Genomic DNA, 21,706 nt, shown 5'->3' with positions numbered 1-21,706 from the left:
TGTGTTAGGAAATATTATGGTTGCCAACTTTCGCAATTTTGTTGAAAGTCTTCTAAAATGTGAGGGTTGGGGTGTTTGGGGTTTGTTTTTGTTTTTTTTCCCCACAAAGCCTGAGCTCTGGCATCATGTGAAAACATGAAAATGTGAGATTCTCAGTTTTAATTTTAGAAGACAACTAAGTTACTCAGCATTGTGGTTGCAAACAGAAATTGAAAACATGAACCCAAGGACCAGAGAACAATTAGGAAGAGCCCCAAATGCATTATTTTTAAATCCTTATACTCTGTAAAGGGATTTCTGACTCAGGGTGTTTTTGTGCTCAGGGTTAACCATATTCAGTACCCCAATAAATTCTCTGCATCCTTTTCAAGGACTTCTCACCTTGGTTTGTGACAGAGGGTGACATCACATCTTAATTGTGAAGGAGAGTGATGAAGTTCAATACTGGCTAATTTCTTGTTTTTAAAAACAGAACCAGTTGTTTGCACTGATGTAGCTCTCTTAATTTTGACAATGAGGTCAACAGCAGACACTGGTAGTATTTCCTCAAGGGAAATGCATTTCCACAGTAACTAAAGTTTGGGATCTAGCTCTTCATCTTCTCCTCAGAGAGGCTGAGGTGTGGCTCTCCCACACTATGGGATGAACCCTCTGGATCCCAGGGTCTGGCAGAAAACAGCTCCCCGTGCTCCCTAAGGACAGGGCATTGTCTGCCTGCTCAGGTGCCAAAGGAGGACCATTATCTCTGAAATCTGTGCAGGACACTGACCCAGCCCATGATTAGGAGCATTTCCATTTGGAGCTTTCTGCATCGTTCCCATTTAGTCTTTGAGTCTGCAATATGTGGAGTGAGCACAGAGTAAAAAGTCAAGCAAACCATCTTCTAAATCTGCCTTCGTTTTTGACCAAAAAAAATTCCACTGGTCTGAGAAATCCCTGGCAATCCCTGATGATGCCCCAGCTTGATGAAATTTGAGACTTTTATCAAGCCAACTACAAGGAGTGGCTCCTTGTCTCTCACCTTGCAGCCTGTACCCCATGCAGCTGTCTGACCCACCCACAGTCCCACTGACGGGGCAGAAGCCATACTATTCCCTTGCCTTTCTAAATGGCTTTTAACATCTACAGGTATTTTCCTGGATACTAACAATGATGAAAATACTTAAAATACCTAATAAAAAAAATATCCTTTATCTTCCTCTTTGCCCACCCTTTTCCCACTGTGCCTTTATTACTTTTCTAAATATTGCATACAATGTTTTTGGTAAATAAGAAGGATATTAGAATAGACAAATAATGTTTACTCACCAGCTCAAGGAAGGTGCTTCTGGCACTGATTCACAAGTTACTCACAACTTACAAAAATTACTTATACTGAAAGGGACAAGGAGTGTCTTTTTGTGTGCAGGTTGCTGAACAAACAATGAGGTCCTGGTCCCTGCCTGGCTTGCTGTGGCATTACCACAAACAATACTAATTCTTAAATACCTGCCTGACTTTAAGCACTTAGGTAAATAATTGTATTGATTGTTGTAGGCCTATTCACATGCATAAAACTAAGCATATATTCAAATATGTTGTGAAATCACGGGTCGGGAGAATTTTGCAAACAAGGCATTTTTCGATATGAATTTACTTGTTAAAACCAGCTTCAAAAGGAGCTAATGTGGCAATCAGGCTTTTGGGCACGGCAGGTTGAGGAAGGAAAAGATTTATTTTCAAGATGGATCCAAGGACTTTCTTGTGCTTCAGAGACTCCTCAGAAGAACCCCAATTACAGGTGAGAAAGGCAGCAAGGAATTCCCCCCAGCCAGTGATTGCTCAGAGTTTAATGTGAGAGCAGTGTAAACTCAGAACTGCAGATAATCCACGGGGAAATCAGGGGGTTAGTGCCGAGAACTGATGGGGAATAACAACTGAAAGAGCTTTGGTTTTTCTAGGCTGGCGGGAGGTAGCTCATGCTAGGAAGCCTGCCAGCTCCACACTGATGCTGGGAGCTTTGTCTCCTTTGGATTGTAGGAACACACTTTGCAGTCAAACTGATCTGAGAGATTTTGATAGTAAAAACAGCTGTCTCGTTGCAATGATGTTTTTGTTCCATTGTCAAAATTTTGAGTTAAATCCATGAGTGGGCTGCAGCTTGTTCAAACCCTGAACTCAACACCCTTTGTGCTCCTTTGGCTTTTCCACTGCGGTTCATGGGATATCTCCTTCCTGAGGAAAGGGCTAGGTGTAATAAAAGCCATCAGGACAAGGCATTGCAGGTCTCCCCCGATGCCTCCCCAGTGCTGGAGAGACAGAACTGGAGGGCTGCAGTCTGTCCCAGACTGGTGAGGAGGGGAAATAAGGAGGAAGAGCAGGGTGTGGAAATGAAACACGCCAATGCTGCTGTGGCCAGGCTGCATTCCCAGCGAGCAGGTATGCCAGTGGAAGGGGGAAGCTGTCTGGTACCTGAGCAGGGACAAGGCCAGCAGGGGCAAGGGGAAATTGTTTGTGGGGTGTACAGCACAAGGGGATTCAGGGTTGGGGTGTGCAGTGGGATGTCCCAGCCCCATCTTCCCAGCATAAACCATCAGAAGGTGCCTCTTGCCACTCTCTTGGATGTACAAACAAGCAGGTGAGGTGCCTGATTGAGGCATCCAGCACATCAGGCAGGAGGACAAGGGGCACATGCCAGACTGCCTCTGGTTTTGTGCTGACGAGAGATGGGACAGCACCTCTGTACGGCCACAAATCCATCCTGTATTGCTTGAGGTGATGGGAACCATGGGCAGGGTTTTTCCCTCTGGGGAGCCAGGAGCTGTGTGATGCTCTGTGAGTGCAAAGGTGACTTGTGTGAGTGATGCTGTTTCTGCAGGACCCATGGCTCTGTAGCACTGTGCGCGTTAAGACAAAATAGATATCAACAAAAGCCCTTCCTTTTAAATTGATATTGAAAAAATGTCACTAGAGACCCGAAACACAAGGACTGTAGTGAAAGTGACTTGTTTTCATGGAAACAGAGGCTACAGACAAGGTGATATTCACATGGTATTCAAGGGTCCAAGTTCTACAGGAAAAAATTTATTTCAAGGACTTGCAGCTCGATGAATGCTGATAGCACCAACATAAAACCATAGCCACGGGCGGGAGCAAGCGCGCCCGGCGCGTACCTGCCGCCGGTGAGAGCGCAGCCCGGCCCGCGCCCGGCAGCGGCGGTTCCGCGCTCCCTGCGGCCCGCGGGGCGCGGGCAGATCCGTGACAGTACCGGGGGCAGCGGGCTGCTCCGTGACAGTACCGGGGGGTTGCCGGGCAGCCCCGGGAGCCGCGGGAGGCTCCTCCTCCGCCCCGGCACCGCGGGCAGCGCGGCGCTGCGGGCGCCGGGACGCGCCGCGGTGCCCCACGCGTGCGGTAGGTGCGCCCCGACGGCGGCGGCGGCGGCGGCACGGGGGCAGCCCCCGACGCTGCGAGGGGACCGGCGGCCCCTGGCTCGGGCTGCCGCGGGGGGCGGAGGGGCGGCTGTGCCGGGCGAGCAACAGGGCAGAGGAGCCGAGGGGAAACCCCGTGCCGTGCCGTGCCCTGCCGTGCCCTGCCGTGCGGTGCGGTTCCGCGGTGCTGTGGCCGTGGCGCTGCGCTCCGCGCCCCGCGCAGCCCGCGGGCGGCTCCGGCGGGAGGCGCGGCGGGGAGGGGGCGGGTGGGCGCGCCCGGGGCGCAGCGCGGGGCGCGGAGCCGCCGCCCCGCTCCGCTGCGCTCCCTTCCGCGGGCATGCGCGCCTGCCTCGCACATGCTCACTGCGCCCGCGGCGGGCGCGCACACCTGCAGCGCCGCGGCTCCGCGCTGCACCGCCGGTGAGTGGGGCAGGGGTTCGCGCGCCTCCGCGGCTGCGGGATGCCCGCCGGGGCTCCGCGGGCCACAGCGCTCCGCGGGCGGGGGGGCGGCTCCGGCGGAGCGCGGGCGCGGAGCGGCTCCGGGGCAGCGGCGGGTCCTGCGTGCGGAGCCGCGACTCAGAATTAGCACGGGGAGTTAATTGCTGCGCGGCGTGCCGTTCGGTTTTACCGACAAGCAAGCCCCGCTTATTAATGATTTTAATAGCTTTTAAATAAAATGAGCCGCTGCACTTTCCCGCGGCTGCTTCTATGAGGAAAACTTGTATGTGATTTATGCAGTTTGAGTAAACTTTTCTGAGTGTTAAATTGTGCTCGAGCCCAGTGAATGGCCTCTGAAGGAAATTATTCATGGTATACAGCTACTGTTGTTCGGACATTTCAAATAATGATATATTCTCTTATATAAAGTTGTGATTGCTAAAATACATGTAGTAAACCAATAAACAGTTTATTGGTCTGTATCAAATATTAACAGAAATTTTGTTCAGCGCAATATCAAATTCACGCATCCCTGAGCGCCGTTAAAAGCAGTGGCAGGAATGGTTTATTGTTTTGTGTCTCTTGTGGACTTCATTAATTTACTGAGAATTTCTTCTCTCTGCAATGCCATCCGTGGAAGGGTCCCTCCCCTTCTTCTCCCCCAGTTTATTGAGAAAGCATGTTTAAATTTCTTTATGCTATCCACATCTGGGGGTATTAGGGCAGTCGGGTCCACAAAAGATGGCATACATTTAAACTAGTAAATCTGTGTCTAAAGTAATGCTTCTTAGATAGTTTCATACATTTAGCATTGCATTGTTTTGTTACTTGTTGCTTCAGACAGGATAAATTCTTTCTCATCATCTTTTTTATGTGGGGAAACTGTTTCCATTTCTTAATAAAGCTGAATTTTTATTTCTGCTTTGAAATTGAAGGCATCGTGTGCCCTCAGATGTAACACAAGCAAGTAGGAAAGACTTGCAGTACAAATGCCTCGAATATAATCAGTACTCATAGCTTTGGAGATTTCCAGAAACTTTTTAAGCACGTTTTGAAAATTTACTTGAAATGGTACAGCAGCTGATAACTTAATTGTTCTAAATTAAAACTCTTAATTAAAAAAATATCTAAATTTATGGTGTAAAATTGAATTGTGTAGTTACAGAGTCAAATTGTCCATGAAATTCTTGTACCTCTTCTACTCACCCACCAACAGGTCAAAACATTTGGCTAAATAACAAGTGGTATATTCTTTTGGTTTTACGCTCATCGATTTGTTTTGCTTTACTTTGCTTAGCCCACTCCCCTCAGCTCATTTTCTTTTAAAATTGTACGTGGAGACTCGATTCCCATGACTCGCTAATCTTATCACCATTATTTGGTTGAAATTTTTGAAACGGGTTCCTGTTTCAAATACCGCACAACATTGGCAGCCCTAGGTTCCATTAGAAAAGCTTCATTAGGGAGAAATAAAAATGTTGTTGATAACTCCCCCTCCAACAATAAGCCCCGTATTCTACTCCACGGTGTGTGCGGATATGCCTTGAATTATAAGAAGGAATTAAACTCAGGTATTCACATAAAGAACTTGATCTCAGAATATCACTTAAAGAGTCTCATGTGTTGCTATGCATAGCTGGTTAATATGCTTTTTTTTTTCCCTGAAAATTTAATAATTTAGCTATTAATCCTGCAAATATTATGCATGTTTAACTTCAAGCCTGCGAGGCGTCCGGCTGAATTCTGCGTGGCTGTGTTTGTGTGTCACTGTGTGTGTGTACACACTGCTGACAAAGAAAACAATTAGAGACGTTACTAATTTTCTGCTGTCTTCCCAACTGTTATTTATGATGTGTAGTAGTACAACAGCTATTCTGAAATCAGCTATAATTCTCTTCAGTAAGAATTTTTTCTTCTGTGCCAAATTTTGCAGTAACCAGATGGTTTTAAGGTGTCTTCAGCCGGAGAACAAGCATGAGCAGTGCTGAAGACTAATTATTCCTTGCAGTAAATTCCTTCTGCAATAAATTCACAGGTTGTTAGACCTAATCTGTGGAAATGATTGTTAAGATTGCTTATGCAGTGAAAAATGCTTTTATAAATCTGTGAAAATAGCAGAAGTCCTTAGAATGCTAAGAAAATATTTTTGAGTTAATTTTGCCTGGCTGGGGTAACTTTTATTTGGGACAAACTGTTAAATTAAGTTGCAGATTCAAATCCTTTTCATAAGCCATGGAACACTGCAGTTTTAATATGAAGATTTTAAATGTATCCTGTAAGTGGAGGGGTCATTTGGTAGACCATGTAGGGAAGGAAATTTCATACTGCCGTTCCCAGTGTATAGTTAGTTTCATTGTACCTGTGTATTTTTCACAGCAGTAGCAATGTATATTTTGTTAGTGCATGGATTATCATGTTATTTTCATTAAATTTCATGTTGTACTGCGCAGGACAGAAAAATAGTTAGGAACAAAAAATATATTCAGAGTTATAAACAATGGTATATATAAAAGTAAAGCCATTCGGGCTTAAATACGTCTTCCTTTTTGGTGGCTTAATTTAGTAAAAAATACAAGATTTTTTTTTCTTTTAGTATATGTCCATTAAAAAAATGTAAGTACTCAAACCTCTTGGCATTTGATATGAATAGGGAGAACTTGTCAAATCTCTTTCCCTTCCTTTTCTGCTGAAAATCCTGGTTAGGACTGTTCATTAAGAGATCCCATCAGAAAACAATTGTTTCGTGGCAGTCAAATTCTTAAAACAATACTTCAACTTTATTTGCAGATCTTAACTCAAGTAATGATGTTTAACAAACACCTTGTTTTAATCAGGTGAGGATAAGCCCTTCAATTAGGATGCAAATAATTGCTCCTCTTGGTTGGGTCATTTGGGGCCTGGAGGTGCTGCCATTTGCAGGTAGATTTGGTGCTTACCCAAGGTTTGAAGCAGGAGAGAGGAGAAATCTGGAATAAGGATTTATGTCTTGTGCAAAATATTTTTTTACTGCAGCATTCAAAACCCGATCCAGCTCCCTTCTTTGTCAGGCTGTTCAGCTGATCTTGATTTACTGTTGCAAGAGGTGTGAGAGGAAAATTGGATCCAAAATAATGTTCACTGCAGAGATGGAGTTCCAATGAGTGTGTCACAGAGTGAATATTTAATTAAAAATAGTCAAGACCTCTTTTCACCCAATCTTTCTGCTTGTGCTTTAATTGTGTATCTTAATTATTTTCAAAGATGTGTAAAATGAGATGAGAAAGATTACACGGGCGTAATCCTTCCCATTTAAAATTATTTGTCTGCAGCTGCCTAAGTCCTGGCATTAGGAGTCACATACAAACATGTTTATTTAACATCAGCGTTATCTGTTAGATTGTACATGGTTCATTAACATGGAGAGAATACTTTTTGTTTAATAGTGTGTGGGAGCTGCCAGAGGTCAGGAGGGGTTGTTTGCCTGAAGTCGAGATGGCATCTTGGCTTTGCTTTCCTTCTGTTTGTCACCTCTGCTGTGCCCGGAAAACGCTTCCTTAGTGCCGTGCTGAGGTATTTTCCCTGGTGTTGAGAGGCTCTGTGCAAAGCCAGAAGTCTGCTGCAGGGTTGTGGTAAGGTTTATGGGGAATTTCGAGGGAGGTTTGTTGTAATTTGTGGGGGATTGTTGTAGTTGGGGTTCGGTTAGAAAAAGCAGCTTGGACAGGATGGAGCAGGAAGGGACAGAGGAGCCTGAGATGTTGTGGTGGTGCCCACAGTGTGGCTGTGATGGAGGGATTTTACAGATTTGGGGTGATGGCTTGGGAAAGTGAGAGTGTTTTGTGTGCCAGTGAATAATGTTTTGTTGGTGTGGCTGGGTCAGAGCTGGACTCAGGGCAGTACCTGGTGATGGTGCTGAGCTGCAAGAGGTGGCAGCTCCTCTGCAGGGGCAGCACAGGATGGGACCCTTCTCTCTCCACAGAGCTTGTGGGGGGTTCTCACTCCTTCTACTGCTGGGTTAGAAGCATGCTTGGACATAAAAAACCATATCAGGGTCTCCAGAAATACAGAATTACCCATGGCCTCAAGTTTAGAAAGGTCAATTAAAGTGTTTTACTGTGACTTCTGTATATAAGGCAATAGCCATGCACTGCACACAGTATTGGGAGAGAGATGTGCACACCCATCTCTGTGCACAATTTTAATTTTAATTTCAGCTTCCTGAAAATGTTTCTGAATGTTTCCTACAAGTCAGTGAATTTCTCCATCCTCATTTGGATGATGGGGGCTCTTTGGGCTTTTTGTGCCTTGGAGGGAGAAGATAATTTAAATTTCCATTAGAAAAAGGTAGAAAATTGCCTTCTTTGATTTTTATCAAGAAAAGATCCCTGGTAAATAATAACCAAAAGGCGTTGAATAAAATGAGCATTATTGTAGAATTCAAAGTGCGGTGGAAGATGCAATGTGACTGAAGCATGCCGCAAATGTGCAGTTTTTAAAAAGCATGACAGTAAAAATAGAAGGGCTGAAAAAATAAGCTGAACTACTGTGTTGATTATAAGTTGTAGTTGAATCACCCTTAAGGCCTGGATATTGTTTTTAAAAAGCCAGCAAAACATCTATTTCTAAAAAAATAGCAAGTTCCCTCAGAAGGGGGGAGAGAGGGAGAGAGCAAAAGTGTTATCTTGGAGGAGGGAATGTCTGGGGTAGGGTTTTTTTCCTTTGAATTATTTCCAACAAGTACTTACTCTGTTCTGTATTTTTAAGAAATTATGTGGACAGCAATTTTGTTGCTTTACCAAGGCAGTGAAAACACCAAGAATCCTTTTTATAATTTGGAAAGAATGTCAAAAGAATGGAGTAGTTAAACCTAAGTGTATTAGATCATACGCCTTAAATGCATAAATAAGCATAGCTGCAATCACAGAAACCAATGTTAAAACCACCAGGAAAACTCACCCACAAACCGTAATGACTTAAAGGGAATGACCTCAGCCATTGTGAAATTTGTGCCTATTTGTTGACTGACATTTATTTAGTAGAAGCAGGGTGCATGTTTTGTTGGGGTGTGGGATTTCGTTATTTGCAAGACTGCTGGGGTATTTTTTTTTTGTTGTTGCTGCCAGGTTTGAATACAAAGAGTGAAAATGGGCTCGAGGCTGTGAGAGCCTGGATATGATTTGGGCTGTAGCAATTTGAAAAGCAGGTGAAGGGTTTGTTATTGATGCACAGAGAGTGGTGGAACTGAAGTTTGTTGTTCAGATCTTAGAAACTTCCCTGATGATTGCCCACTTCTGACTTATTCCCAGCTGGTTTTCTGTTAAGGAAATGAAGGTTTAAAGTATTTGGTTACAAACCTGAGATTTCTTCACGTCCATGTCTTTGCGTGAGTGCTGCATGAAATGCTGGTGTCATTCATCTCCCCCCTGCTTTTTGGAGAGGAAATTGATGCATGGTAGAACCTCAACTTGCCTTTGCTGCAACACCACTTAATAATTCAGGGAAATGGAAGTCTTGAATTATTTTAATTATAATAGACTTCTTCAGGAATCTTTTTACATAAAGCAGCATTACAGATTTCAAGCTCAACCAGAGCCATGTCTGTCTGCAAACAGGATTTCTCTCTGCTGCCTGCTCCTGGATGTGGGCTCCAACTTTTATGGGTTGTAATAATCAAAGTTCCAGTTTTAATTGTCCCTTCTTAGATATGTAGAGAGGTTTGAGAAAATGGGTAAGTTCATGCTGTTGGCTTGAACACTTAACTCCAGACATTCGGTCTCATCGTGCAGAAATTCTTGTTTGCCATCCCTGCTTTTGAGAAGGAAAGCAGCCCAGCTAAATAAAAAAATAATCCTATATAAAGAAAATTATTTAATACTGGTCAGCCCAGATAGTAACTGGTCAACCCATGGAGAGTTGATGCCTCTGTCTATGCTGGAAAGAGCCGAGAAACTCAACCTGAGCAGGACTTCCAAAGACAGGGGGACGTGGGGAATGTTCCTTGAACTCAGCAAATGCCTTAAAAACTGGACATGCCTCTAGGATTACTCAGGCACCCACAAGAAACAGTCAGGGGAAAGTGGGGCAGGCATCTGAAATGTTTTTGTTTTTTAAATAGGTTGAGTAAGCAGAGCAGTCTGGGGGCCCCAGTTATTTACAGCTCTGTCTGTGCACCACGCAGAGAGCCTCATCAGCTGTCCGAAAGACAAGTTTTCCATCTATTGCAAATCGTGTCTTTTGATGACACATTTGATTTGGCTGTTTGCTGTGTAATTGTCCTACAGCTACTTTGGAAAGAACTTTGATCAGTTTTGAATATAGATCTGTATCACTAGTTTTGATTCCCCTTGCGACTGCTCCTCTGCGCTCAGTTACCATCCATAGAGTTTATTGCAACTATCTGACAATTCTTTGTTTCTAAGACAAGTCAAAATGTATTTACAAACTACTTTATCCTCTGTAAATGTTGACAGTGTGTACTTCATTTTTGTAAGCTATGTAAATTTATTATTTTTCCCCGCTACTGTGGGTGAAACAAGACAAAATCTTGTCTAAAATTGAGCAATACTTTTTATTTGAAAAAGAGAGATTGTTTTTTCCACCCCTTAACAAACTAAAAAGCACCATTTTTTTCTGAAAGACGACACTTTTTTAAGTAAAACATGTGAATGTTGTTTTCACTGTATCCAAATTTTCCTTTTTATTCTTCTTTTGTAGGCTGACTTTATTTTTGAATTTATAAACCCATGTTTTTTGCTAGCTTACATTTGGTAAGTGCTGTGTTGATACTACTCCTCTTCACTGAGATAGATTTAGGATTAAGTCAGCCTTAATGCTTGTAGCAAAATACATAAATTTTCTCCTTCCTTGTGTTCAACTGTGCATAAATGTATTAGATCCAGTCGTGCTCTCACTGCAGTTCCCAATCATTTCACTCAAGTAAGGGTTGAACTTTATTGAGTGGGAGCAGTTTTAAACCTTCTGTACTTGTTGCAAAAGTGCATATTCAATTTTTTTTTTAATCCCATCATAACTGCTGCCAATGCAAGTCCAGCTGACTTCTTCAGTGCCTGAGCCTTGTAAAAACCAGAGTGGGAATCAACATCTTTCTGTGCTGTCCACGCTCAAATGCCTATTTGAAAATCAGCAAAGTTTCCAGCAGCAGTTTAAAAAGCTGATAAATCTGAATTTGGTGGAGAGAGGGAGGTACCACTGCCCTTTTGGTACCAGTGGTTGTAACCTCCTGTACCAAAAATTTGCAGAGATGAGACTTAGTCTGTGGTATCACATCTCTGACCTGGTACTCCTAAGTGTGTTGGTGGAGTTAGATGTGCAGCAGGAAAATAAGGCAGATACCATTTTTCTTTTTATTTATTGAAATAAAATTATGAGATGATTATTCTGTGTAGCCTTGGTGGCCTGTTATGTAAATACCTACATTAGAGGAATCTTGTTTTTAATAAAATTCATTTCTCTCTGATAAAAGGCGAGCTTAGGTATCTGACCAGAAATACATAATCATTCAGCAATGCTGTAAATGTGTGTAACCCTGCACAAGGCAGTGCAAGATTATGTTCTGTATAGGCACTTTCACAGACCTTTGCTATCTTTCTGTCTTCAGTGTCTCTTCACCTGAAAACTCTTAAGTTGTGGTTTGAAGGAAGGCGTGTTCTGCCTATTATATATGATTTCATATTGTTTGTTTGGCAGCCATCCTTCCTGTTCACTGCAGCAGATGAATATAATTTGGGGAGGAGAACGAGATGGGGAGGGGGCTGAGAAAGCCAAGTGAGTCTGCTGTAAAATATTTGAGATGCAGCAAAATTTCTGGGCTAGATTAGTTCTGAAACACCACTGATGCCCCCCTGCAAATTAGGGGTGGGATGTGGAGACAAATGCTTTGTTTCTGAGTGTAATAAAGGAAGACAAATCTTGGTTTCTAATTGAGTGTAATAAAGGATGCTGCTGCTCAAAGTCAGTTGATGCTTTCCCTCTTAAAGCCCAGGGCTTCTCCTTGCCCCAGCCCCCTGCCACAAATCAGGATTATTCAATCCCAGCAGTGGTTTAACCATGTCTGTGGTGGGGCAGCGTGGTTCCTGAGTGATGCACAGGAGCATTGTGCCCTGGTTCAGGACGGGAAGTGGAAAATGAATATTGTTTTGAACTTGAACTCTGAGAGCAGACAGAAGGTAATTATTGGAGCTGGAACTCCCCCGGGAGAAGCGGGGGAGCGATGCTCTGCACTTGTAAGGAACACTGTGGCATCTTAAATATCTCGTAGTGTTTAATGCTTTGGTTTTACATTTCTGCTTTTTAATTGATCTTCTGCTCTTCTCTTTTCTTGGCAAATAGAGGAAGAAACAATTGGATGTAGACTAATGTGCTGTATTTATTGATAGACACACTTCTGCCCTCCCTTTGCTGGTGGGGCAGGACTCTTAAATTTCAGTCTTGGTGTTATTTTCTGTTGTAAAATTAACTCCTCTGCTGCTGGCTTACTTAGTGGACCTATTATAATTTGAAAAATTAATTAATTGATGATTAAAAGCACATAAATGTATATGAAGCCATTTAATCAGAAGCTGTAAGCCACTTGTGTAGTATTTAGCTTTGATTATAAATTTATCTGTCTTGCATAGTAGAAAACCCCACTGTAATGACACAAAATATGTGGTTGTAAAGTTAACATTTTGAGAATCAACTTTTTAATAATATATTAATACTAAAATAGAGGTAGCCTTCTAGGAAAAAAAATAGGTAAATCTCTGCCTTCACTGAATATTTTGCTGTATTTCAGTGGCCTGTGGCTTCAGTAATCTACCTAAGTGTTTTTACTTTTTTTCCCTTCTCTTTTGGCTGCTATTTTACAAGTTCTTCAACAAAGAATAGTGAGTGCAATATTTCTTCTTTTTTTACAGACTGTGTGGGGTCTTCTGGAGATTTTTTTTAATACTGTTCCTTATTAGATAATTAAACAAGGGAAAATATTTTTCTGTTGATTGCTACCTATGGTGGTGCATGAGTTTTCTTCTCAGAAAGGAATAATTCCATATTTTAAACACGCCATTTAAAGTATGAAAGTGAAATCACATTAATTTTCAAAGCATAATTAAATACGTACTATTTACTATAAAGTCTCCCTGACCAAGTTCAGAAGACTTTCTCAATGGTGATGAAGTTTTAGAGGCAGTAAAATTAAGTCACTTTAAAAGAAAATTGTGTGATGATTTATTGTAGCAGAGCAGGTGAAATTCCTCTCGAGATTTTAATATCTTCCACCTGGTATAGAAATGAAAAGAAAATATTCTTTAGCTGGTGACTAATTTGTCACTAATACCCAGGGGTTCCTTCATTACAATGCAGAGATGTCAGTTCTAAGAGAAACGTACGGTGAACAAACCGAGTGCAACTTCCCGTTGGAGACAGTTACAAAAAGGAGAAAAAATAAAGGTCTGGAAAGCAGCCTAAGTCGTGTGAAGGAAGGCTCTAAAGCTATCAATCAGGGTAAAATGCCTGGGGAAGGATTTTACCTGCAGGCTTCAGTGGAATTCGTGGGGACATGTCTGAGGAGGGAAGTCACTGACAGGGCTCCCAGCAAGGAGCTCTGGCACACAGCAATGCCCAGCTCTGCTCCCAGCTGCACATCCTGCAGCCTGGAGACTGCTGCAGGAGGAACTGCATTGCTAAAAAAAACCAGCCACACTCTGCTTACTGATGCCTTTTATTCTTTATCATGGTGTTAAAGGAATTGAATGCAAGGCTTGGGTGAAAAAGCTGCTAGGGAATATCTGCAGCTCGAACCTTTCAGCAGAGAGCGCGGTGTTTGTGCCACATCAGTGTTTTGACAAGTCATTTTTCCCAACAGAAAGTTACTCCAGTGTTCAGAGACTGGTGTGGTGTCCTCACTTTGCCTTTGCTGCAGTTACAAAATTTTAACTCAGCTCTTGTCCTTCCAGTGCTGCCGTTTCCAGCAGCTTGGAGTGAGGGGGAATGTGAGCCAACGCAGTCCCAGGGGAGAGTGAAGTAAGGATTTCAGTCTCTCCCCCCTAAGAAACAAGCTGCCGAGCCTGCAGCAGCAGCACTCCTGCTTCTTGAGGGCTTTCTGGTTTAGTCCAAGCCCAAAAAGTTGCTTGGGATGAGTGCTTGCAGTAGATATCTATGACAGAAGTGGTGATTCAGTGTTAGGACTCCAGTGGTGTTAGAGATTTGGGAAGGAGAAGTGAGTGCTGCACCAAACAACATGAATGTTGGGAACAACCTGCCCAACAAGCACCATGAATGTTGGAAACAACCTGCCCAACAAACACCATGAATGTTGGAAACAACCTGCCCAACAGCTTTGTGGTAGAGGTGTTTATGTCACACATGTCCTGCAGACTCCAGGCCGTGGTAACACTGCTCTGTTTCTCACTGGGAAGATTTAATCTCTGCCGTTCTATGGTTAGTTGGAGAAATGCAGGATTTTATGTTCTGTCAGGAGGAGATTATTGGAAAGGAAATTTATGGGATTTGCTGCATTTCTTCCAGTTATAGTGTATTCTTCAGTCAGAGTACTGAGGTAACAAACACTCTTGCGTGTGTGCTGGGTTGAGGGTGGCCAGATGTCCACCCAGCTCCTCACCTGCTCCCCATCCTCAACAGGTCAGGGGAGAAAATATGAAAAAAAAGCTCAAGGGTCAATATAAGAACAGGGAGATTACTCACTATCTCCCATCACGGGCAAAACAGAGTCAGCTTGGGGAATGATTTTGATTGAAAATGTAGTTGTACTTGTATGGTAATATGCTGGCTGTGAAATGTGTTGTCTTTTACATGAATTCCTGAACTAGGGACACTTTTTTTGCATGTTCAGAATCTTACATTTCCTAGATATGTTTTCTTAAGTGTGTTTTTTGATTTTAAGTTGCCAAAAAATTTGTAACTGCTCTGAAGACTGGAAAGGCTCCTGTAGGGGACTTCTCCCCTTCCTCTCCAGAAGCCAAATCTTCTTTAATGTTTGTGGGTTTTTGCCTGTATTCTATTAATATTCATATCTAAAGTGTAGAAATAGGTGAGATGGTCTTGCCAACAAGTGGCGGCCATCCTCTTGATTTTAATCATGCATCCAAGGCTTAAATAACATATAAAATTTTCTTGATATGTTGGGCTTCAGGGCTTTTCAGCTATCAACCTTAAGCTTGCATGGCAGCATTTTTTTACCTTATTTATGCTCCAAAGGAAGGCATGTTCAGTTCCTTAAGAGCCACTCGCCATTCCTGATGGTGATGGCAGCTCTGTGCTTAGGAACAGCCTGGAGAGTGCAGGGCAGAGGTTTTCTGAGGAGGGTAAATGATCCTGCTGTTCTCAGTGGAATTAGGTTTACTTTGAGAGGGATCTTGCTGAAGATTTGCCTGTAGTTGCTAACAAGGTGGTAATGAAAGTGTGCTGCTGGTGTTTTCGCACATATGAATGTGCCAGATGCTCTGGCAAACTTAACATTTTGTTGTGCTTCTTTTTTCTCCTCAAGATAGCCTTACATTTATGTTCTTGTCCTGGGAAGCAAGTTAGAAAAGTCATTTGAACAGCAAGTGAGCTCAGGAAAGAGAGCTCTATGTAAGCATTTTTATGTTTAACCTGACAAGCCAAAGTCTTGCCCCAAAATGTTGTCTGCTACTCTCCAAAGAAGCTGTCAGCCCTTCATTAATCATTTAGTGGTCCTTCAACTGCACAGTAAACAAAACCCACCAGGCCTGTGTTGTCCTGCTTGCAGCCAATTCTCTTTTGCTCAACACCTCATGGAGAACTTGGTTTGAAACCCAATCTAGCGAGGTGCAGCCTTCCCCAGCAGACTGCTCTTAATGGCCCAGATGTCTCCTTAATGAAAGAGTTTTGTTGTGCCAACACCGCGCTCTCTGTCTTTCCTCAAGTGGATGCTCTCATCCTTGATGCAAATACCATTACCAGAAGAAGCAGAATGGAACCTGCAATGTTGTAGTCTCTGGAACTCAAAATTTTGTAATTACTCTTGGCGTTTACTTGTGGAAGTTATTTCATACAGGGGTTTTTCAGCATCACTGAAAAGCAAGCTCCAAATTTTGTTGTGTTTATTTTTGTAGTGCCTGAAGTGGCTGATATACCCTTGTGACTTTTGGAAGTGCTATTTGGATTGGATTCTGCAAATTAAATGTTGGTAAAGAAGAAATAGCTGGGATGTGATTTGTTGAGGTGTTTTTCACATGGTCCCCTGACAGTGAACAGTCGGGTGCTCAGATGTTGGTGTATTACTTATGCAAAAGGAAGTAGGAGTTGAGTTGCCAAAATCTGATTTCTTTAACTTGTGAGTGGATGGAATATAGGTATGCTTTGCCCTGAAGCCTTAGCCTAGAAGTTACACAGCAGTTCCCAGCACGGCAAATTTGAAGATTTCCAGGCTCACTTAAGTGCTGTCAGCCAAGGCTTGTGTTCAGTCTTAAGCATTTTTCGCTTCACTTAGGAGAGCCCAAAATAATCAGTGCTTGGAAAGGAAGCTGTGTTATCCTGACATGAGTTTAAAAGAAATATTACTCCCAGATTGCACATGTCTAAAATACACTTCTCAAATTTCTTCTGCTGAATGTTAACTTACAATGGTGAAGGTAAGTGACTGTGAAGATAATTTTCATGTTTAATTAGTTCTGTGCATGATTCATATGTGTTTTATTCTCATTTCAGTTTCTTGCCAGCCTTGTATTTTTATATTGCTGTAAATCTGTGAGTGTGTATTTGGAGGCAGTACTTGTGGAGTGATGGCCACCAGCTCTCATCTTTTTGAATGTACTAAATGCATATTTAATCTGAGGATTTTAACCCTCTAGATACTGACAAGGCAGATTTATTTTTTTTCCAATACAAAAGAGATAAAATCCAGTTGTCTTTAACAATGCATGTAATCTCAGAAGAGTAAATCCTAATGCTTATCCCTTTAAAAACTCCTCAGAGAAAGAATTGCTTGGAGGAAAGAACCTGTTAAGCTTTCTTTGGCTTAAAAATACTTGCAAGTACCCTGAAGCCAGCCACTGTGTTCACTGATACTAAATGTCAGTGAGCAGCCTCCCACCCATCCCTGAATGCAATTTAATTTTCTGGTTCTCTAGTTGAACTTTTTGGCTCTGTTTTTATCTGCAGTAGATGGCTGTCAAGCTGTAAGCATGACAAGAGGTAAACACCCAAAGTGCTGCAAATACCTAAAGTAGTTATCAAATAAGAATTGCTTAAAAGTCTGTGTATGAGTATAATTTATGGATTAGGTGGTATGTGCAGAGTCCTCAAAGCCATTAAATTAATCTGTTTGTCAGGTAACATTATAATGGTAAAAGTGGTGCCGACTTCAGCTGTGTTGGAGTATTTAATTGTAATTCTCTGTTTACAGGGAACTGCAGGTAGCTGTCACCTGAACAGGGGAGTAATTTGGGTTTGTCTTAGGTGGAACTACAGTCATCCAACGGGCAGTGGGACCCTCCTGAAGCAATGGTGCTGATAGATCCCATGTATGACAAAAATATATCACAGTTCCAGGCTGGATTATCTGGCTGTGTCCTGCTCAGCCTGGCTCTGTGTTCCCGTCTCCTCCTCGGTGATGGTGCCATTGATGTGCTGCGGGCTGGATCAGCAAGTTCATCCAGTAGAAAAACAGTAAAAGATGAGTTTGTTGGTGAGGTTGTGGCTGGCCCAGGGACAGGTTGTGTCTTTGGTCAGTAGTAAAGCTTCTGAATGTTTACAATCAATAGGAATTAATCAAATCCCAGGATAGATGATGATACAGTTTTGCCATTACTCTGGATAATTGAACTTTCAGGCAACAATTTGGGAAAGAGGCCAATTTGCAAGTAGTCATTGTAGCTGTTGAGGATTGATCAGCTTAATACTTCAGTTTACATGGGGTTTTTTATGTTCTCTTTTACTTAATTTATAAAATTTCAACCCTTATGTGGCTTGAACTTCCCAACAGCATGTGCCAAGTCCTGTCCCGTTCATCCACCTGTTTTCCAAAGGCAGTTTTAGGTAGGTATTTTTGAAATGTGCATCTTAAACACATTCCAGAGGAGGTTCAGAGGAAGATGTGAAGTTTACTGCTGCTTTCTTTTCTACAGAGAAGCCGGAGGAGAATCATGGTTATGTACTGAATGACAGGAGTGCTTGCCCCAGTCATAGGAGCCCAGGACAATTTCCTCCAGGTGCAGGCTGTATGAGACATCCTCAGTGTATAATAGTAACACACTGATCCTTATTTAATTCCCATTTGGAATCCTGTCAGAAGTGACTTGCCCAAAATCCAACACTGTATTAGTAGGACAGTGATGAAGACCAGGTATCCCTAATTTCTGAAGTCATTGGTGCATTGCCTACTTAAGACCTCTCTGAAATGAGCTGTAGCAATCCCAGTTTCTTGGTTGCAATTTGTAAGTTGTATTTTGAAATAGCATTATCTCTTCCTTCAGGGGGGGTTGATAGGATTGACTGACAAACCATTTTAATTACTGCATATATACAAGGAAAACTTCTCTCTGACAAAAACATATTATATCTTGGCTCTTGGTGCTAACCAGCTTAACTTAAATTTCACATCCTGCTGCCAACAGCTGCCTTACTGAGACGCAGTGCTCATAATAAATGAAATTTCATGAAAAAGAAAAATGAAAACTTTGTTCCAGCTGGATTGTAAAGGCAGTTGGACCATTTCTATCATGCATATAAAGCTGCCATCCACATAAACATTGCAAATTAGTTTTTCATTTTTAATAATCAGGATCAGACCTTTTCTTATTATCGAGGCAAATGCAAGCTATTAGAACCATACCATTTCATTCAGTGTCCATTAGCTGTTGAATCCTGTCCAGAGTTAAGTGTTGGAGTGTTTGGAGAGAAACTCACCTTTTAGTTTCAGGTTTTCGGGTTTCTGACAACCTGCTTGGATGAAGACCCTGAAGTGAGCAGGCTGCTGTGGCCCTGCTGGGCAGCACTCAGAGGGGTGTTAGTTACATCATTTGTTCTTGGAGCTGGAGCTGTGCATTGTTGAAAGCCCTGCAGCTGGTGGGTGCTTGCCCAGACTACCAACAGGAATCTCAGCTGAATTATCACACACCCTCTCTGCACATGGAAGAGATTAATTCCTATAGCCACAAACAGAATGAACACTTTGTACTTAGTACCATCATGTAAGTTCATGCTGAAATACAGTGCCAATAACCAACTCTTTAAGCAATAAAATCACAGTTCTAATAACCATGTGTTTTTACAGCATCCTCATCCCAAAGGATCAAAGCAACGTTGATTTATTTAGCTTTGGGTCCCATCCCCTGTTGTTCTCACTCCTTCCCCTTGCTCCCCATGAGCTCAGAAGGGCCATATATGAGCTGGAACCCAACTGGTGGTGTGTAGCCCACAGCCGGGAGGGACACTCTGCAAAACCACACCAGAGAACATTTCAGCCAGTAGAAGTGACAGGCGGTGTTGTGGGCAGACAGAACGCAAACACCAGAGCCTGCTTTGGCCAGGGGTCAATATCCACCCATCCAAACTGCTGTAAAATTTGTTACTGACAATAAATGGATTAAAAGTTTTAAAATTCAGCCTCTTAAAAATTACACTGCATGTGACATACAGCTTTGCCTCTGTATAGAAAAGTTTGTTAAAGACAGAGCTGACCTCTCCAAAACCTGGCTGAGGATGCCACAAGCAGTGTTAGTTCAAGATACTGGAGGGGAGAAATGTTGGTGTGAGTGCCTCAGGCAGCAGGGATACTTTGTGCACTTGAGGTGCCACCAGCAGAATTTTGTCCCTGAGTAAGAAAAGGTGAATAAAGCTGTCAGGGAGCTTTGCCACCCCGTGGCTGAGCTGTTGGCAACGTGCTTATGCTGCTGTAAGGGCCCCGTGTCCTGGTGCAAGTGTGTGCTGAGCCATGGTGTAACATCTCTCCCAAGCAGTCCCTGGGGGCTGTCAGGATTTTTTCCCTCAAGGGTTTCCACAGTTGCAGGGCTGGTTGAAGTTCCTCATCAAAAGGCAGACTCAGTACAGGAAGGTTTCGGCTAAGTTGAGTGGACAGAACTATTTAGCATGCAGTGCTGAGTCTACGTTACAGAGTTTTGTGGTTCAGTGTGTGGTGCTTGTTGAATACAGCAGCAGGTAGAGGTCCAAGACCTGCTGTGAATGTAGATGTAATTAAAACACTTCTTACTTCAGAGTATTTATTTCTTATGACCAGAGAAAAAACCCATGTGGGCACAAGATACAAATTGCCATGACCAGGTCACTATTTTGTTAAGAAATAAACCAAATATTTGGGGTTTGCCTCTGAATTATAGATCTTTAGAAAAGCTTAATAATTCCTAATGGCTGAACATTTTACTTCTATGCCTAAAACTTCTGCTTCCAACTAAAAAAAAAAATCCTCATTTTGTAAAAGAACCTGTGGCTGTACAGCTACAACTTTCACTGTTTTAAATGCTTTTCCATCCCACCTTAGATGAGTGCATGAAATAGGTTGTATGCTGGCTCGTGGGTCTATCAGAACTGGCAGTTTGTCAGGGAAAAAGAAACTGATACACTGCACAAAAACCATGTCAGCAACTGGAGAACAATCCTATTCTGGCATAATTCTTACTTCAAGATATTTCTGCTGCTGGGGAATATTGTCACCTTGAGCTGTGCCTTGTTTGCGTGTTTGCTGCTGCCTGGGGTCTGTAAAGCAGAGATTGCAGCCAGTACTTGAAGCAGCATCAATTTTTGTTACTAACAAGAGTCAGTGTTGTTGGGAGAGAGGGAAAGATTATGTGTTTCTGTTCTCAAAACTGTTTCTTTTAGATGTTTATGGAAAGAGAAGGTCCAAAAGTGTTTGCTGCAAAAATGTCACTACTTTGTGTCTTTGTAGATGAGAATGGCAGAATTACTTACATGTGTCTGTTTCTAGGGAGAAAATAATTGTTGGAAGTATTTAAAAATGAGGATGATTGAGTATCTAAAACTGTTCCCAACACAAAGTACAAATCTTTTTTTGACATTTGATCTATAGTGTTCATAGATCTTTTATATGCACAGAGGGATTTACTGCTTTGTAATCAAGCTGCTGAAGAAAAACGTTGTCCTTTTATTCGCTGGGGATGACTGTAACAAATTAAAATGGTTTCCCATTAGCCTTCCCTACTTAGCTGAACCACTTAAAATTACTTGGGACTTTGCCCTTTTCCGACCTCCTCACCTTTGCTCAAACATTTCTGCTTCCAGGGATGCAGCAGGGTTGGTCCCACAGCCTCACCTCTGTGCCTGCAGTTACAATTCATGTTGGGCTGCAGGCAGAGAACCAAGGCAGAGCCCAGAGTGAAAAGAAATGTTTAGTTTTAAAAGCCTCATGCACTGCAGGTGATCTCTGACATCAGAGGCTGCTCATGGTGTCAGGAGCTAATTGTAGCTTGATTGCATGGGTGTTTTTCAGTCAGACTGTGCATGCAGATGAAGATAGGTTGTTTTGATTTTAGGTTTTGGTGGGCTCTTGGGTTGGTTTGTTTGTTTGTTTTATTGCTCCTGTGAGGTTTCTGTGGCAATAATGGTTTTACCAGCTTGTGGGCAGAACGGTAGAGGTGAAACAACCAAAGCTCTGAGGCTTGTCTGAGCACAGAAGTACATTAAAACAAGTATATGTAAAATTCTCTGTTTCTCACGCTTATTAAATGCAACCAGAGTTACACTGATTTACAAAACAAACTGCAGGTTTGAAATGGCTTTTCCGTCAAATATACAAGTCTTGTTTTATAACTGACAGTGCCCTAATGTTAAATGCCCACACATTAATCAGTTTTTATGATAAAGTAAAAAGAAAGCAAATATTTGGGTAGTATATATGCAGTTCAGTTCCAGATTGCTCCAGTTATTATAGG

At 42.5% G+C, this 21,706-nt stretch overlaps 1 protein-coding gene across 4 annotated transcripts in view; it reads left to right on the top strand.

The window, feature by feature from the left end:
• The first annotated feature begins 2,244 nt into the window (after nt 1-2,244).
• EYA2 (EYA transcriptional coactivator and phosphatase 2) overlaps nt 2,245-21,706 on the top strand; it is an 88,253-nt gene continuing 68,791 nt past the window's right edge. For 2 of the 4 annotated variants that reach the window (XM_030963325.1, XM_030963330.1), the window contains exon 1: nt 3,702-3,827. In XM_030963325.1, coding sequence (XP_030819185.1) covers nt 3,745-3,827 — 83 coding nt within the window. In that variant the 5' untranslated portion in view covers nt 3,702-3,744. Of the gene's footprint in view, nt 2,419-3,162; nt 3,391-3,701; nt 3,828-21,706 lie in introns of those variants that run through there. The other 2 variants (XM_030963327.1, XM_030963326.1) reach the window with 2 other exon arrangements.

Source organism: Camarhynchus parvulus, chromosome 20 (assembly GCF_901933205.1).
Source record: "Camarhynchus parvulus chromosome 20, STF_HiC, whole genome shotgun sequence".
NCBI classification, from domain to species: Eukaryota; Metazoa; Chordata; class Aves; order Passeriformes; family Thraupidae; genus Camarhynchus; species Camarhynchus parvulus.
Note: the sequence above shows the minus strand (reverse complement) of the source record. Positions and strands in the feature narration are given on the sequence as shown.